We start from the raw sequence: 13239 nt of genomic DNA, 5'->3' as shown, positions 1-13239 counted from the left end.
TGTAGAAGGGAGAGAATGACAAAGGAGAGAGGACTGAGAGGGAATGAGCCGTGCTGGAGATATGGACACTCTCAAAACTAGGGGTTCATTGGAGGTTCTTCTAGGATCCAAAGAGAGCCAATAAGCACCTTAGGGTTCCTCAGTAGAAAACAGTATCCTTTATAGGGTTCTGTTAAGAAGATCGCTGTGTATGTATGCATAGACCATTTACAGAGGGGGTTCTTCAGGGAACCTTCTTGGGTTCCCTACAGTTGCAGAATATCCGAAGAATACCCACAGATATAGCCGTTTTAGAAGTCCCACATTTTACTATATACTTGAACTAGTGCTGCACTTTTGCTCCACCCCCAAGAGGAATTGTTTTGGATAAATTCAGTTTTGCTCTCATTTCAATGAGGAATCCTCTGGTAATTAGTCGTTTGAGAGACACTATAGTTATTGTGTTACAGTATAATAATTAAAGTCTACTGTAAAACATCCAAAAAAAGAATTGCAGGATATGATAAATATATGGAAGTGGTCTATGGTTACCGCTGTAAAGGTCCCTCAAAGCCCTTTTATTTTATAGAGTGCAGTCCCCGCTGCAGATGATGGAGAGCAGAGGATGCCATCGTAATGGACAGAAGAGATATGAACTGTGTCAGAGAGGCAGAGAGGGGTGAAGAGAGGAGATTGAAAAACGCCATGAGAGGGTAAAAGTGCAGAAAGAGAGAGAGAGAGAGAAAAGAATGAGAAGAATGAGATGAGCAGGCTAAAATCAGGAAGAATGAAGCCGAGGCGCCGAATCGTCCCACAAGGCCGAGCGGTCGTCTCCCGTCACTCGGGCGTAGCTGAAGATGTAGAAGCCGCACGGATGTGAGAAGCGGCAGGCGAGGCGGTACGCATGGCCGGCTTCCAGAATACTCCCCCCCCCACCACCACCACCACCCGTCCGCTCTATCTTCTGGACGACCTTTCAAAGCGCAACCTTGGGGTGTGAAGCAGAGCTAATGAGAGCGGTGACACACCAGGAAAAGAACCGCAAAAAACAGGAGGAACGATGAAAGGCAAAATTAATCAGAGAAACCCACAATATCGGCGAAGCGTGAAGTCGTGATATTTCAGTGTTTGGTGTCTTCAGATAAGGCAGAGCAGTGATTCTCAGTCTTTCTCATATCAAGGACCCCCTAATGTAGTCCACATTAGAGCCACAGACCCCCATTTGATTAGATTTTCTCTCTTGGACCCAAATCTGAGAATATTTTTATTGTTAGATGTGATACTGTCCAGAATTTCATCACTATCTGTATCGGTAGAGAGTTAACAGTGAAACTATGACCAAAATAGTCATTCTTCTAGATTCTCTAAGTGTGTTAACTTCTTGTAAATGAAGTAATGTTGAAGTTTAACACTTCATCAATTTGCTGGGGACCCTCTGGAACCCCCCTCAAGGACCCCTGGTGGTCCCCGGACCCCACATTGAGAACCACTGAGGTAGAGAATATGAGGATAGGGTTACTGTCAGGATCCTATCAAATTATGGTCAGATTACTGGGAGGAAAAAACATATCTTATCAATGTAATAACATAATGTAGCTATTTTGTATTTAAAGAGTCTACTCTGGAGAAATTGGAGAACGCGGATTTGCTCTAAATTATTAATCAAGCCTTGAATATTCAAAGCCTGATTTATCAGTGGTCCACAGAGTTAATACACACACACATACACACACACACACACACACACACACACTTGTCATGCTACAGCACACCCAAAGACTTAGGAAACCAATACAAATAGACACTCTGCCTTCGCCCTCACTGCCTGCTTCTATAGCTCAGCAATCAGCCTGCAAAATAGTGTTTAGCTTTCTCCGGGTGGCACCAAAAGGCAAATACTGTATTTGCTTGACACACACTTCTGCATCCGTCACATCTGTGAGCGTGCGTGGCTGTAGCAGGGCTCGACGGCTCCGTAAACGATGCCACTAATGTAGTTTAATGTAATGTAACTGCCTCCGAGACCGCTGCGGACTCCTGCTCGCCACCGAGGCTTTTATTTCACATTATGAGCCTCCCTCATTGCCAGCGCCACTGGAAAGCAGATATATTGCAGCGTTGCTCTTTGCTTACGGAAGGGCAGAGGGGGCGGAGGGTGGAGGGTGGAGGTGGGGGCATTACAGCGCTGCCGATGTTTATTTGAGGACAGGAGATGATTTCCAAGTTTAAGCAGAAGCCAGGAGAATGTTATTTCTTCCTGCTTCGAGAGAGAGAGAGAGAGAGAGAGAGAGAGATACAGAGAGACAGACAGTGGGAGTGTGACAGAAAGACGGCCACAAATAGAGAAATACATGGCCGCTGTCGTCCTCCCGCGCTAGAAAAGGCACGTGAAAATGCAGCGATCAGCCACTTTGCCCAGACGGCGAGGTAGCGCGGCGGGGGGCGGGGGGGGGGAGGCAGAAGCCCGATGGCGGTAATGCATTCTGACTCCTGCAACCACCGACTGCCAGAACCAACCACCGTGCCGTCTCAGGGGGGGGGAAACAAAGGCACGGGCCAATGACAGTGGCACACGGACACATGAAAGAGGCCCACTCTGTTTTGAAGCATAACAGTACAGGCCTGAGCTCAGGGAGACGTGCACTGCGAGCAGAAAGTAGCACCAGCCTCAGGCCAAAACAGGTGAAGTGAGTTTTTGGTTCTCCACCCAGGCAACCAAGCATCATCTGAAGGTGCTGTTGCTATCCAGAAGTCTGTTTTGATGGTAAAAGAGTGAAACTGGCTGTGTGGCCATTGGGGGGAAAATGGTGGAATTCACCTTGTTGTGTTTTTGGAGGGGATTGGGTCTTTTTTTGGCAAAACACTTAGTAACTGAGATTGAATATGGTGTATAGTTGGTATCAGCACTCATCCCCCGATCCGTTTAGATTTGATTCCGATTCACAAGGTTTCGATTCAATATTGATTCAATTAGGGGTACTTCAGTTACAATTAGGGCTGAACGATTTTGAAAACATATCTAATTGCGATTATTTCGACTGATATTGCAATTGCGATATGATTTGCGATATTAGAGGGAATGATAATTTTTACATCATTATTCTCATTTTCATTGAAAAACATATTACAATTATTATGGTGTGATTTTTGCGGGGATCTGTACCAAACAAAGATGTTTCCTTAAGTCTGTAGAATATGATGTGTAGGCCAGGACATCTCTGCAGCACCACAATATTTCATTTAAAATGGTATTTTGACACACATTTCGCCTTTAACAAATATTGCGCCTCCTGCGATTTGAAAATTGCAGTAGGCCATATTGTGATTTCGATAAAAATTTGATTAAAAGAAATTCTCTGAGGATTAATGCTGTGAACTGCACAGGGAGCCCTCTATAATATGGTGCATTACTAAAAAAGTTACACTGACAGTTGGAGGAGGGGAGGCCCACTACAAATAATGCTTTGTGAAAATCTACACACATAGATTAAAAGATTGATTGGATTGTCCAAATGAAAATGGCAATTAATGAGGAAATTGTTGATATCTACCCATTCAAGGCGATTGTGGTACTGAAGTCCCATTTTTGCATTTGTGCTGCTGCTGTTTTTCTACCTTTTTAAGTTTAAAAAGAAAACATATCAGGAGTAATCTTATAGAGGGAATGTTTGGAAACAGGGTGGGCAGACATATCTAAGAATACTTACTAACAGTGAGTGGTTTTCTGTCATGTTGTCATGCTTTACGTGGAAATGGCTGTAACTTTTAACCTTCTGCTATCTGTGTGTGTATGTGTGTGTGTGTGTGTGTGTGTGTGTGTGTGTGTGTGTGTGTGTGTGTGTGTGTTTCCTCCTACAGGTCAGCATCTGTTTGGAGTGCAACAGCAGTAAGCTTCGCGGTCTGAAACGCAAGTGGATCCGCTGTTCGGCACAAGCCACGGTCCTCCACCTCAAGAAGTTCATCGCCAAAAAGCTCAACCTGACATCGTTTAATGAGGTACAGATAATAACCCGCTCCACTGGCCTGGATCCAGCTGCAGGACGCTCTCATTTGCTTTTTTTTAAAATACCCTTGTGACCATTTTAAATTTTGCGAGTCATGAGTCTGGCACAGTTGTCTTTGGAGCTGCTTTCCTGAATTTGTTGTCACCTGAACCAACGATGTTTCTGTTTGCAGTCGAGATCGTTCCTGGCCAATCACAGAAAGGGTCTCTGTACTCACATGGGTTCAAGTAAATTGAGACACAATCTAACCCACAGACTGGAAAGGTTTGAGGCCATTCATGAATTGAATTGAGAATTTATGGTCAATTCCAGTTCCTGGAGTTGGAGTTGGAATGTCACCCAGCTGTAAGGAAACAGATTGTGAACTGAATTGGAAACAGTGAAAATCCATGAAATTCCACTTCTAAGAGAGTTTGTCTCGACTCGCTAAACATTATGAATCAAATAAAAGTTCAACAAATCAAAATGTTCAATCATAATATATGTTATGATTACATGTTCTGCATCAGCTACCACCTGAAAGGAACCTTAAACATTTTATGATATTCAGTATCGATAATATATAACACTATGTGTAATCTCAGATATTTGTAAGAAAAAATGTCACTGAATTTAATTGAATTAAATGTAAACTTCCTAAAATTCCAATTCATTTCCAATTGTGTTTCCTGTAGGTTTTTTCAAACTCCAATTCCAATTCCTCAGTTGAATTGGAATTGATGAATTAATTCATGAATTGACCCCAAACCCTGCTGTGCTCAGCGGAAACAGTCAGTCCCATGAATCGCAAAATGCAGTTTTCAGTGAAAAATTATTAAACTACAATCATCCTACAAGAAACAAATACAAGTAAAAGTGAGCAGTTCATTGGTCTGGATTGAGCCTGGTGCTTCAGGGCTGAGCGGGTTTTTGCTCCATCATCCAGGGATCTGTCCCAGTTCTGTCCTTGCTCTTATTGACCCGCTCCATAACTGTTACGCAACACTTGGCACCAGTCAAATCGCTCCACTGCTCAAGGCCAGGTTTGACCTGCAGGTCACCTGTTCTCACCGCTTCCTATTCTGAAAAGGTCAGGCCGGGCAATGCAGTTTGAAACCGTAGATCAGCCATTTTAATGAAGGAGGAAAACAAAGAAATACAAGAAGTAACAAAAAGGTTTAAATAGTCAGGAATCACCTCTGCTTATAAATTACTCCTATTTATTCAAGGGATCGAGTGAGGAGACGAGTAGTGGACCGACCTGAATGAAATACTACTTTTCATTACAAAGAGTTTCATTATATATAGAGAGATAACCGCACACTCGACTACTATCTTTGCTGAGGAGCTAGAGGCCAAAATAAGTATAAGTAGAGGAACAAACTTCTGCACACTTAGGCCCATACGAGTTTCTTTATTTTGCCACGATTTCAGTCTGATGAGGACGAGGACCAACTCAACCAAAACACTTGGTGAAATAAAGAAACCTGCATGGAAGTAAGTGTGCAGAAGTTTAGTTCCTCCAGAAAAAGTTTAATTCTAAAGTGAGTGATCCTCCATTTGAAAAATTTGACAGGAACGTAAAGCACATTATCGGTCACTATTAAAGTTATGAGTCATCTTAATTCCTCTACTTGCCAAATAGTTACGAATTTGAGGATAGAATTATTAAGCAACAGCAACATTTTTCAAAACCCTTCAATTCTTGGCGTTTGGGATAATAGAATGCACTAGAAAGCTTAGATAATCACAAGAAAGTATATAAAGGACAAAGCAGTGTACTTTTCTGTGAGTGACACTATCTGTACACACATGCAAAGCCTTTATATTCATATATTCAGCCGGAAATAAGCCCTTGTGATATCTATATCTTCTAATTTTGCTATTTATTATGTCTTTAGCACCCTCATCAGCGCAGCGGGGATGGGTGGGTGGGGGGTGGCGGGGGGGGGGGGGGTTGATAATTTGATAGATTTTATTTTTAGGATGCCGTGACTAATCATGGCGGCCGCCTGCTTGTCTTCTATTTTTCTATTTTCTGTGTCTTTTTCGCCGGCTGTCACGGAGACGAGTGGGTCGGGCTCCATCATCGGCGTCGGCTTCCATAACACAGCTTTTGGCAGAGCCGTCTCTCTCTCTCTCTCTCTCTCTCTCTCTCTCTCTCTCTCTCTCTCTCTCTCTCTCTCTCTCTCTCTCTCTCTCTCTCTCTCTCTCTCTCTCTCTCTCTCTCTCCTCTCTCTCTCTCTCTCTCTCTCTCTCAGCCCGGCCATTGTTGTCTTATCTATTGACTATCGAGAGCCACTTGTTCGAACCCATTCTGTCTCCAGCGGCGAGGCGAGTGCCGCGCTTCACAACACAACACACAACGCTCTTGTAAAAAAAAAAAATAGAAAGTAAAAAAAAAAAAAAACCAGAGTGCCATTTACTCGTTTCCTTCTGTTTGTGTCACACAGCTAAACATCTCTGCAGCTGAAGGAACTGAATGAGTTAATGAATGAATGAATGAATGAACTGAAGATGATGTTTGTTGACTTTAGGCATGAACTGGGAGCACCAGAGTTTGTAAAAAAGGGACACACAATCTTCCAATATCATTGAAACTATAGGCCAGTGGTTCTCAACGTGGGGTCCGGGGACCACCAGGGGTCCTTGAGGGGGTTCCAGGGGGTCCCCAGCAAATTGATGAATTGTTAAACTTCAGCATTATTTCATTTAGAAGAAGTTAACACGATTAGAGAATGTAGAAGAATGACTGTTTTGATCGTAGTTTCTCTGTTATCTCTCTACCTGCAATACAGATAGTCGTGGAATTCTGGACAAAATCATATCCGACAATAAATATATTCTCAGATTTGGTTCAAGAGACAAAATCTCATCAAATGGGGATCTGTGGCTCCATGTGGATTAAACTAGGGTCCTTGATATGAAAAGGTTGAGAATCACTGCTATAGGCTATGTGAAGATCTATACATTACTGACATTTTTTTAGGATTTCTCTCTCTCTCTGTCTCCATCTGTATATTTGAAATACTGAAAGATGAACTTCAGGTGATAACATTTTCTCCTCCTGGTGATTTGTAGATATTTGTTTTCTTTGGCCCAGAGCTGCTGAAATTCGTCAGTTTGTGTCCTACCTTACTGACAGTCATACATACTGTACCTAATACCTGTAGGAAATGATTAGCGACCTTTTCCAAATACCGTAAAACTTCAATTAATAGCCCGGGCTTTTATTTGCTTCAGAGAGAGAGAGAGAGAGAGAGAGAGAGAGAGAGAGAGAGGAGAGAGAGAGAGAGAGAGAGAGAGAGAGAGAGAGAGAGGAGAGGAGAGAGAGAGAGAGAGAGAGAGAGAGAGAGAGAGAGAGAGAGAGAGAGAGAGAGAGAGAGAGAGAGAGAGAGAGAGAGAGAGAGAGAGAGAGAGAGAGAGAGAGAGAGAGAGAGAGAGAGAGAGAGAGAGAGAGAGAGAGAGAGAGAGAGAGAGAGAGAGAGAGAGAGAGAGAGAGAGAGAGAGAGAGAGAGAGAGAGAGAGAGATCAAAATACCGGTAGCCTACCTTAGAAAAGATGAAAGCCGAAAAAACATCAACGGAGAAATGTCCTGCTGCTGCTTCTCCTGAGTTTTGTTCAGCAAATTTGACAACTGACAGCTTGAATTTCAGGTCGTACTTTTTTCTCTGTGCCGCCATGGCGATCAGCAAATGTGACTGACGTTTGAATGCAAGTAAAAAAAAATAATAAACTGCTTTATTTGTCAAAACGTGTAGCCACACCCGGCCAGTAAAAGGGACTCGGCATTTAATTGGGACTCGGCTTTTAATTGAAGTTTTACGGTAGTTGGAGTCTCATCGCTTATTTCAGTCTACATCCAGCAAATGGCTCTTCATTACAATGAAATTTCAAATTTGTCAAATGCCACAATCACATTAATGGAAGAGGCGGAAAAACGGGATGACATCTTGTTTTTTTTTTTTTTTAGGATTCAAGTTTTCAGACACGAGTAAACTTTTTTTTTTTTTTTACATCCCCTTCTCAGACTACATAAGATTTCGCATTCAAAGCTTTCACATTGGAACGCCCAAATCCAAAATCCCCTGTCATAAGCAGAGTTGCCAAGTGGGAGATTTCAGACCCTACAAACGATTTCCACGCTCTAGTTGTAATTACCACCAAGAGGCTGATGTGAGCGTTTGTTTCCCTCCAGTCAGCAGCTCATAATCAAAGTGAATCCAACATGACGTGTACGCAGCATAAATCTATTTTGTTTGCACTTTCTCTGTGCATTCCTACATAAACTGTCCATGACATTACAGAATGAAAGCGTCACCACTTCTGCTGCATTTTTATTATTATTTTAGTCAGCAAACATTGATTTAAGTGAGCGTTTGTGTGAAGGAGAGAGTTTGAGCTGGAATCTAGAAACTTTCTGACCAAAACAGTGAAATCGAGGAAGATCTGGGATGAGCTTTTCTGTTTTTTTTTCAGAATTTCTGTTTTTGACGCCTCATTCATTTCTAATGGGAAATCTCTGCTCTCCAGGCTTGTCCCTGGCTTATTTTTGGTATCTTGCTAATCACAAACCTGGACAGCATCCACAGCTCTGTCCGGACTGATAAAGGCCGGCTGCTGTTTCTCAGCCAGGCGAAACTACCAGTGTGAGCCAGCAGGTGATGCTGTGGCAGTGTCTCTGTCTCTCTCTATCGCTCTCTCTCTCTCTCTCTCTCTCCCCCTCTCTCTCTCCCTGCTCTCCTTCACCCCCAGAAGCCCCCTTTGCACTCAGATCGGTATTGATTGGCAGATGCAGATGCAGATGCGAGGCAGCGCTCAGAATATCAATGTGTAACTCGCAGGAGAGCAGCAGTGGATTTGGCGAGGCTGCCTTTTGATTAGTATTGTTTTACAAGTGAACTTTTGTGTTCTCCCAAAAAGCCTTCCTGTTGCCGAGCTGCCGAGGGCAAAACAAACCTCCCCCAGCCTCCTCTCCGAGAAATAGAGATGTTATAACAGAGAATTGCCCGCTTTCCACTGAGGGCCAAACCTGGTGCTTAGTTCCAGAGTTCCTGACCCCTTTCCACTGGGTTGGCCTGGGCCAAAACAGGGCTAGTCCAGGAACTCAAGCCCCACTACTTGGGCCTCCCAGATCCTCAAGGCCAAAGCTGTTAGCCCTGATGCTTATACATCATCACATTCTATATTTTATCAAATAGGGGGTGTTGCTTAGTAACGTCTGTAACTGAGTGCAGCCATTCCTACATTAATGAGCATCTACCTGTTAGAAACTATGTTAATTCTTAAATCTGCATTATTTTCAGCTGCTATCGTAGAAAAAAAATCTTGCTACACATAGAAAAACACATAGAAAACAACTTTTTAGCCTTATACTGTATATTAAAACCAACATTGGCCTTATTTAGCTGTCTAGAAAATACCCCAATTACTATCACTCACTTTCCAAGTTTGACACACACAGTAGTAAAGGACTAATGTTAAAGGGGGAAAAAATGCCTTTGCTTACACTGGCAAGGCAGTTTTTTTTAATACTTTAACACCTTCAGTAGGTGTTTAAATCACTGCCCAGCGATGACACTTTGTTTTTTCATGTGAATGATGTTAGCCTCATCCTGCAACCTTCTTCTTTTTTTAAAACTTCCCACAAAGTAATTAAAGCTAATGTTAACGATTATACGGTACATTTGACAGCAGCGTTGTCTGCCACGTTTGATGACAAGCAGTTGTGTAAGTTAGTTGTCATGGTTACGCAGGGACCAGGTTGCTCAGTGGAAACACTTGAAACAAGTTTAGCCCAGCTAGTGCTTAAGTTCCAGGCTAGAGTTCCTGGGCCAAAGTTCTTGGGCTTTTTGGCCTTCAGTGGAAAAGGGGGCTAATGGAAAGTGAGGGGCCGAGTCGGTGTTGGAAGTTTAGTTTCGGCGTTGTGTGTGTTGCTGAGATAATCTGAGCCTGGAAAACAAGAAGCAATGGCCTCAAACTAGTGTGTTTCACTCTGTGTGTCGTCTTATCATCCTGTTAGCCCTCACTGGGGGAAAAACAGATTTATTTCTCCGCCCGCTTTCAGAAAGTTCAAACACCCTCAGGTTAGACGTCAAGTAATTTTGTCCTTCTTTTGTCTTCTCTTCACAGCTGGACATTTTATGCAACGAGGAAATCTTGGGCAAGGACCACACTTTGAAATTTGTCGTCGTGACAAGATGGAGATTTAAGGTAACCTAGCTTCTAAACTGTCTGCGGAGAAGTGTGAAATCTCACAGAAACACGTGCGTTACATTGTAATGACATCAAGCAATTCTGATGCGTGTATTTGTAGTCCTAATAGGATTTGATTGATGCTAAGCAGGCGTGACCAAGCAGGCTTCTGCCGCTGTGCATCCAAGGAAACCAAAGGAAATAAGATGATTGATTGGAAAATATGATCCTTTTTCCATAAGCAGATTCTCATATTATAATAATAATAATAATAATGATCTTTATTTATAGAGCACTTTTCAAAATCCACGTTACGAAGTGCTTCACAAAGGCAGCAAAATAAAACAGACAAGTCATAAAATCATCAGGTTTTTAAAAGAAAACAGATAAAAAAAAATTTGGTGTATAAAAACCAATACAGTGTAGGAAAAGATAAGAATAGGAAAAGACAGAACATTTTTTAAAGGAAATAAAAGACAGTTCAAAGGAAATTCAAACTCAGTAAGTAAAATCATTAAAGGCTCTCCGATAAAAATATGTTTTAAGAAGGGACTCTATTCTAAAACATACTGGGAGCCAGTGTAAAGAGGCTAAAACAGGAGTGATGTGATCACTTGGTTCTGGTTAAACGCCTGGCAGCTGAGTTCTGTACAGTCTGGAGTCAATATCAAATCTGCAAAGAGCATCTTGAGCATCCCAGACATTATTGAGAAAGAAAGAGGGCTTTATCATAGCGATGTGAACTGCATTTATATTTTGAATTTGCTGAAATGAACTGAATTGTTGCCGGACTTTCCTCACTGTTAAAGATATTGGGATTATTGGATTATGACAAACGCTGACTCATGCTGAGGTTGTGTGTTTTTCGTTGTTTGTCGTTGCAGAAATCGCCTCTCCTGCTCCATTACAGACCTAAGATGGATCTGCTGTAGCGAAAACGGACACACAACGGTTGTTTTTTTGTTTTTTTGTTTTTTTTTTGGGGCCCGGTGGCCGCGGACTGTGCCGAAAAAACCTTTTTATTTATGCAGAGACGATCAACCGACACCAAGCAAACACCCACGGCAAACGTCCACACATGCCAGCAAATTGTGATTTTTGAGGGGGAGGGATGGGGAGGGAGGGAGGGGGAGGAGGGGGGGGTACAAGACAAACACAACAAAACCGGTAACCTCCAGCACAGATACTGCAACACTGGCGTTTTTTTTCCCGGGGAACTAAAACAACCTTTTTTTTCTGTTTTTTTTTGTCCGCTACATCCTAGATATGTGAAAAAAAAAAAAAACAAGACAAAATGGAGAGAAAGCATATATTTATACTTTTGTACAGAAGAGACACATGGAACCAAGACACTACTGGTGCTCTGTTTACACGCAAACAAGATGTCGGGGGGAAATCATGTGACCGTCTTTTTTTTTTTTTTTTTTTTTGGAGCTTCACGCAGACTTCAGCCTCCTTCCTCCTGATGAAATGACTTGACAGGGGCAAGAGGACGTTTTTTTATATACAGGTGTTTTTTTTCTTTTCTTTTCACAATACACTCGACACGTCTTGGGAGCACAGAAAGTATATAAAAAAGTTATATAACAGGCATCATTTTTGAAGCTGTTTATTGAACTGTTGTCTCTTTTTTTGTTTTGTTTTTTTTTGTTTTTTTTTGGCTTTTTCTAATTTGCTATTGGGTTCTTGATGATTGTCAATTGTGAATAGGCTAAAATTTTTGTGTAGTAATTTATGTTCTATATACCAATATTGTACATAAAATGTCATTACAAGAGAGATTGAAGAGAGTAAGAGAGACTTTAGACTGTTAAAAAGAGTGGATCCCAGAAGTGCTATCTATATGTGGGGCTACTTGTATGTAGTATGGAGGTGATAAATTAGGGTTTTAAAGACAGACTCACTATCAGTATGGAAATATATAAATGCATCTTTATGTTGTCTGAGAAAGACACAAAACAAATATATCAGATCCTCTGCCATTTATGCGTATGTGGGGCCTAAGTATGTGGCGTTGCTGTGATAGCATTACAAGACTTTGAGGCAGACGAGCAAAGCAGAAAGCTTCGAAACGTTCCCACCCCCCCCGTGCTTCTCATCTCACCCGCCTTCATGGAATACAGTTTACCTTTCTTCTTCTTCTGTTGTTTTTTTTTTTTTTTAATTTTCTTTCAGTTGAACAGTATAATCAAGCAGAATCTTATAAATAACGCTATACAACACAGTGATGTCCAGAAATGCCTGCAAGACATAAAAATGCAATATGCAGCCGCAGTGGGCAGAGAGGACGGTCATTTTTATTGATTTTAATCTCTTTAGCTTTTGGCACCATGCAGTCCTTAATATCCGTCCTTGTGTTTATTCAACCTTTTAGCAGCGCTCAAGCCCGGCTGGCAGATACTTAGCACATCTAGGAAAGTCCACCCACGTGTTTACAGCTGAGGGCTTGAGCTGTGTTACCAGCAGATGTTGTTAGCGCCCTTCTCCCTTGTAGAGGACACAGTTTTTTTTTCCCCCTCTGTCGCATTTGCTGCAAATTCAGTGCGAAAGGCTCTTAAAGCTGCACTAGGCAAAGATTTTTATGGAAAAATACAGCCGTCTTATCACAAAGAGGGGCTGAAACAGAGAAGAGCGTCACATCCACACTCACTGAGATGCGATACATTTGCCCAAATGAAATTCTGGTGTTGGTACTGACACCTTTCCACCCACAAGAAGTGAAGAATTGAAACTTGGAAGAGTGAAATCCAAACTGTCTCCTAAACAGCAGCTGAGAAAGCTGGACTCACCGGCGTTAGATCTTCTCCTCTCTCGTCTCTTTGGTATAAAGCGTCACAGACCGGCCGGGCTGGTAAACACGAGCGAGCTGTGTGCAGTTTAATGACATCACATTGCAGGATTTCTGGGTATTGAAGTTCAAATTTTTCACCTCTCACTGCCATTTGGGGCCACCAACACCTAGTGCAGCTTCAAGAAAATTAATGGAACATAAAAACTCATAAGCATTTACCTGTGCATAAGGTGACATTTCTGAAAGTCAAGGGGAAAATATTTTCGTCGTACAACTTAGAATTATGATGCA

The 13239-nt window shown here is 42.1% G+C and overlaps 1 protein-coding gene across 1 annotated transcript in view; it reads left to right on the top strand.

Moving 5' to 3' along the window:
* Positions 1 to 11237, top strand: part of LOC139651426 (polycomb group RING finger protein 3) — a 65033-nt gene extending 53796 nt beyond the window's left edge. Inside the window, exons 8-10 of the mRNA XM_071528326.1 lie at positions 3838 to 3975; positions 10095 to 10175; positions 11042 to 11237. Of these exons, the coding sequence (XP_071384427.1) occupies positions 3838 to 3975; positions 10095 to 10175; positions 11042 to 11089 (267 nt within the window). The 3' untranslated portion in view covers positions 11090 to 11237. The remainder of the gene's footprint in view (positions 1 to 3837; positions 3976 to 10094; positions 10176 to 11041) is intronic.
* Positions 11238 to 13239: the final 2002 nt, after the last annotated feature.

The sequence above is a fragment of the Centroberyx affinis genome, unplaced genomic scaffold (genome assembly GCF_046629955.1).
Source record: "Centroberyx affinis isolate AG114_WGS23_722 - 3 ecotype Tasmania unplaced genomic scaffold, CSIRO-AGI_Caff_v1 ptg001660l_1, whole genome shotgun sequence".
Classification (NCBI taxonomy): Eukaryota; Metazoa; Chordata; class Actinopteri; order Beryciformes; family Berycidae; genus Centroberyx; species Centroberyx affinis.
This window is presented reverse-complemented; position numbering and strand designations above follow the sequence as displayed.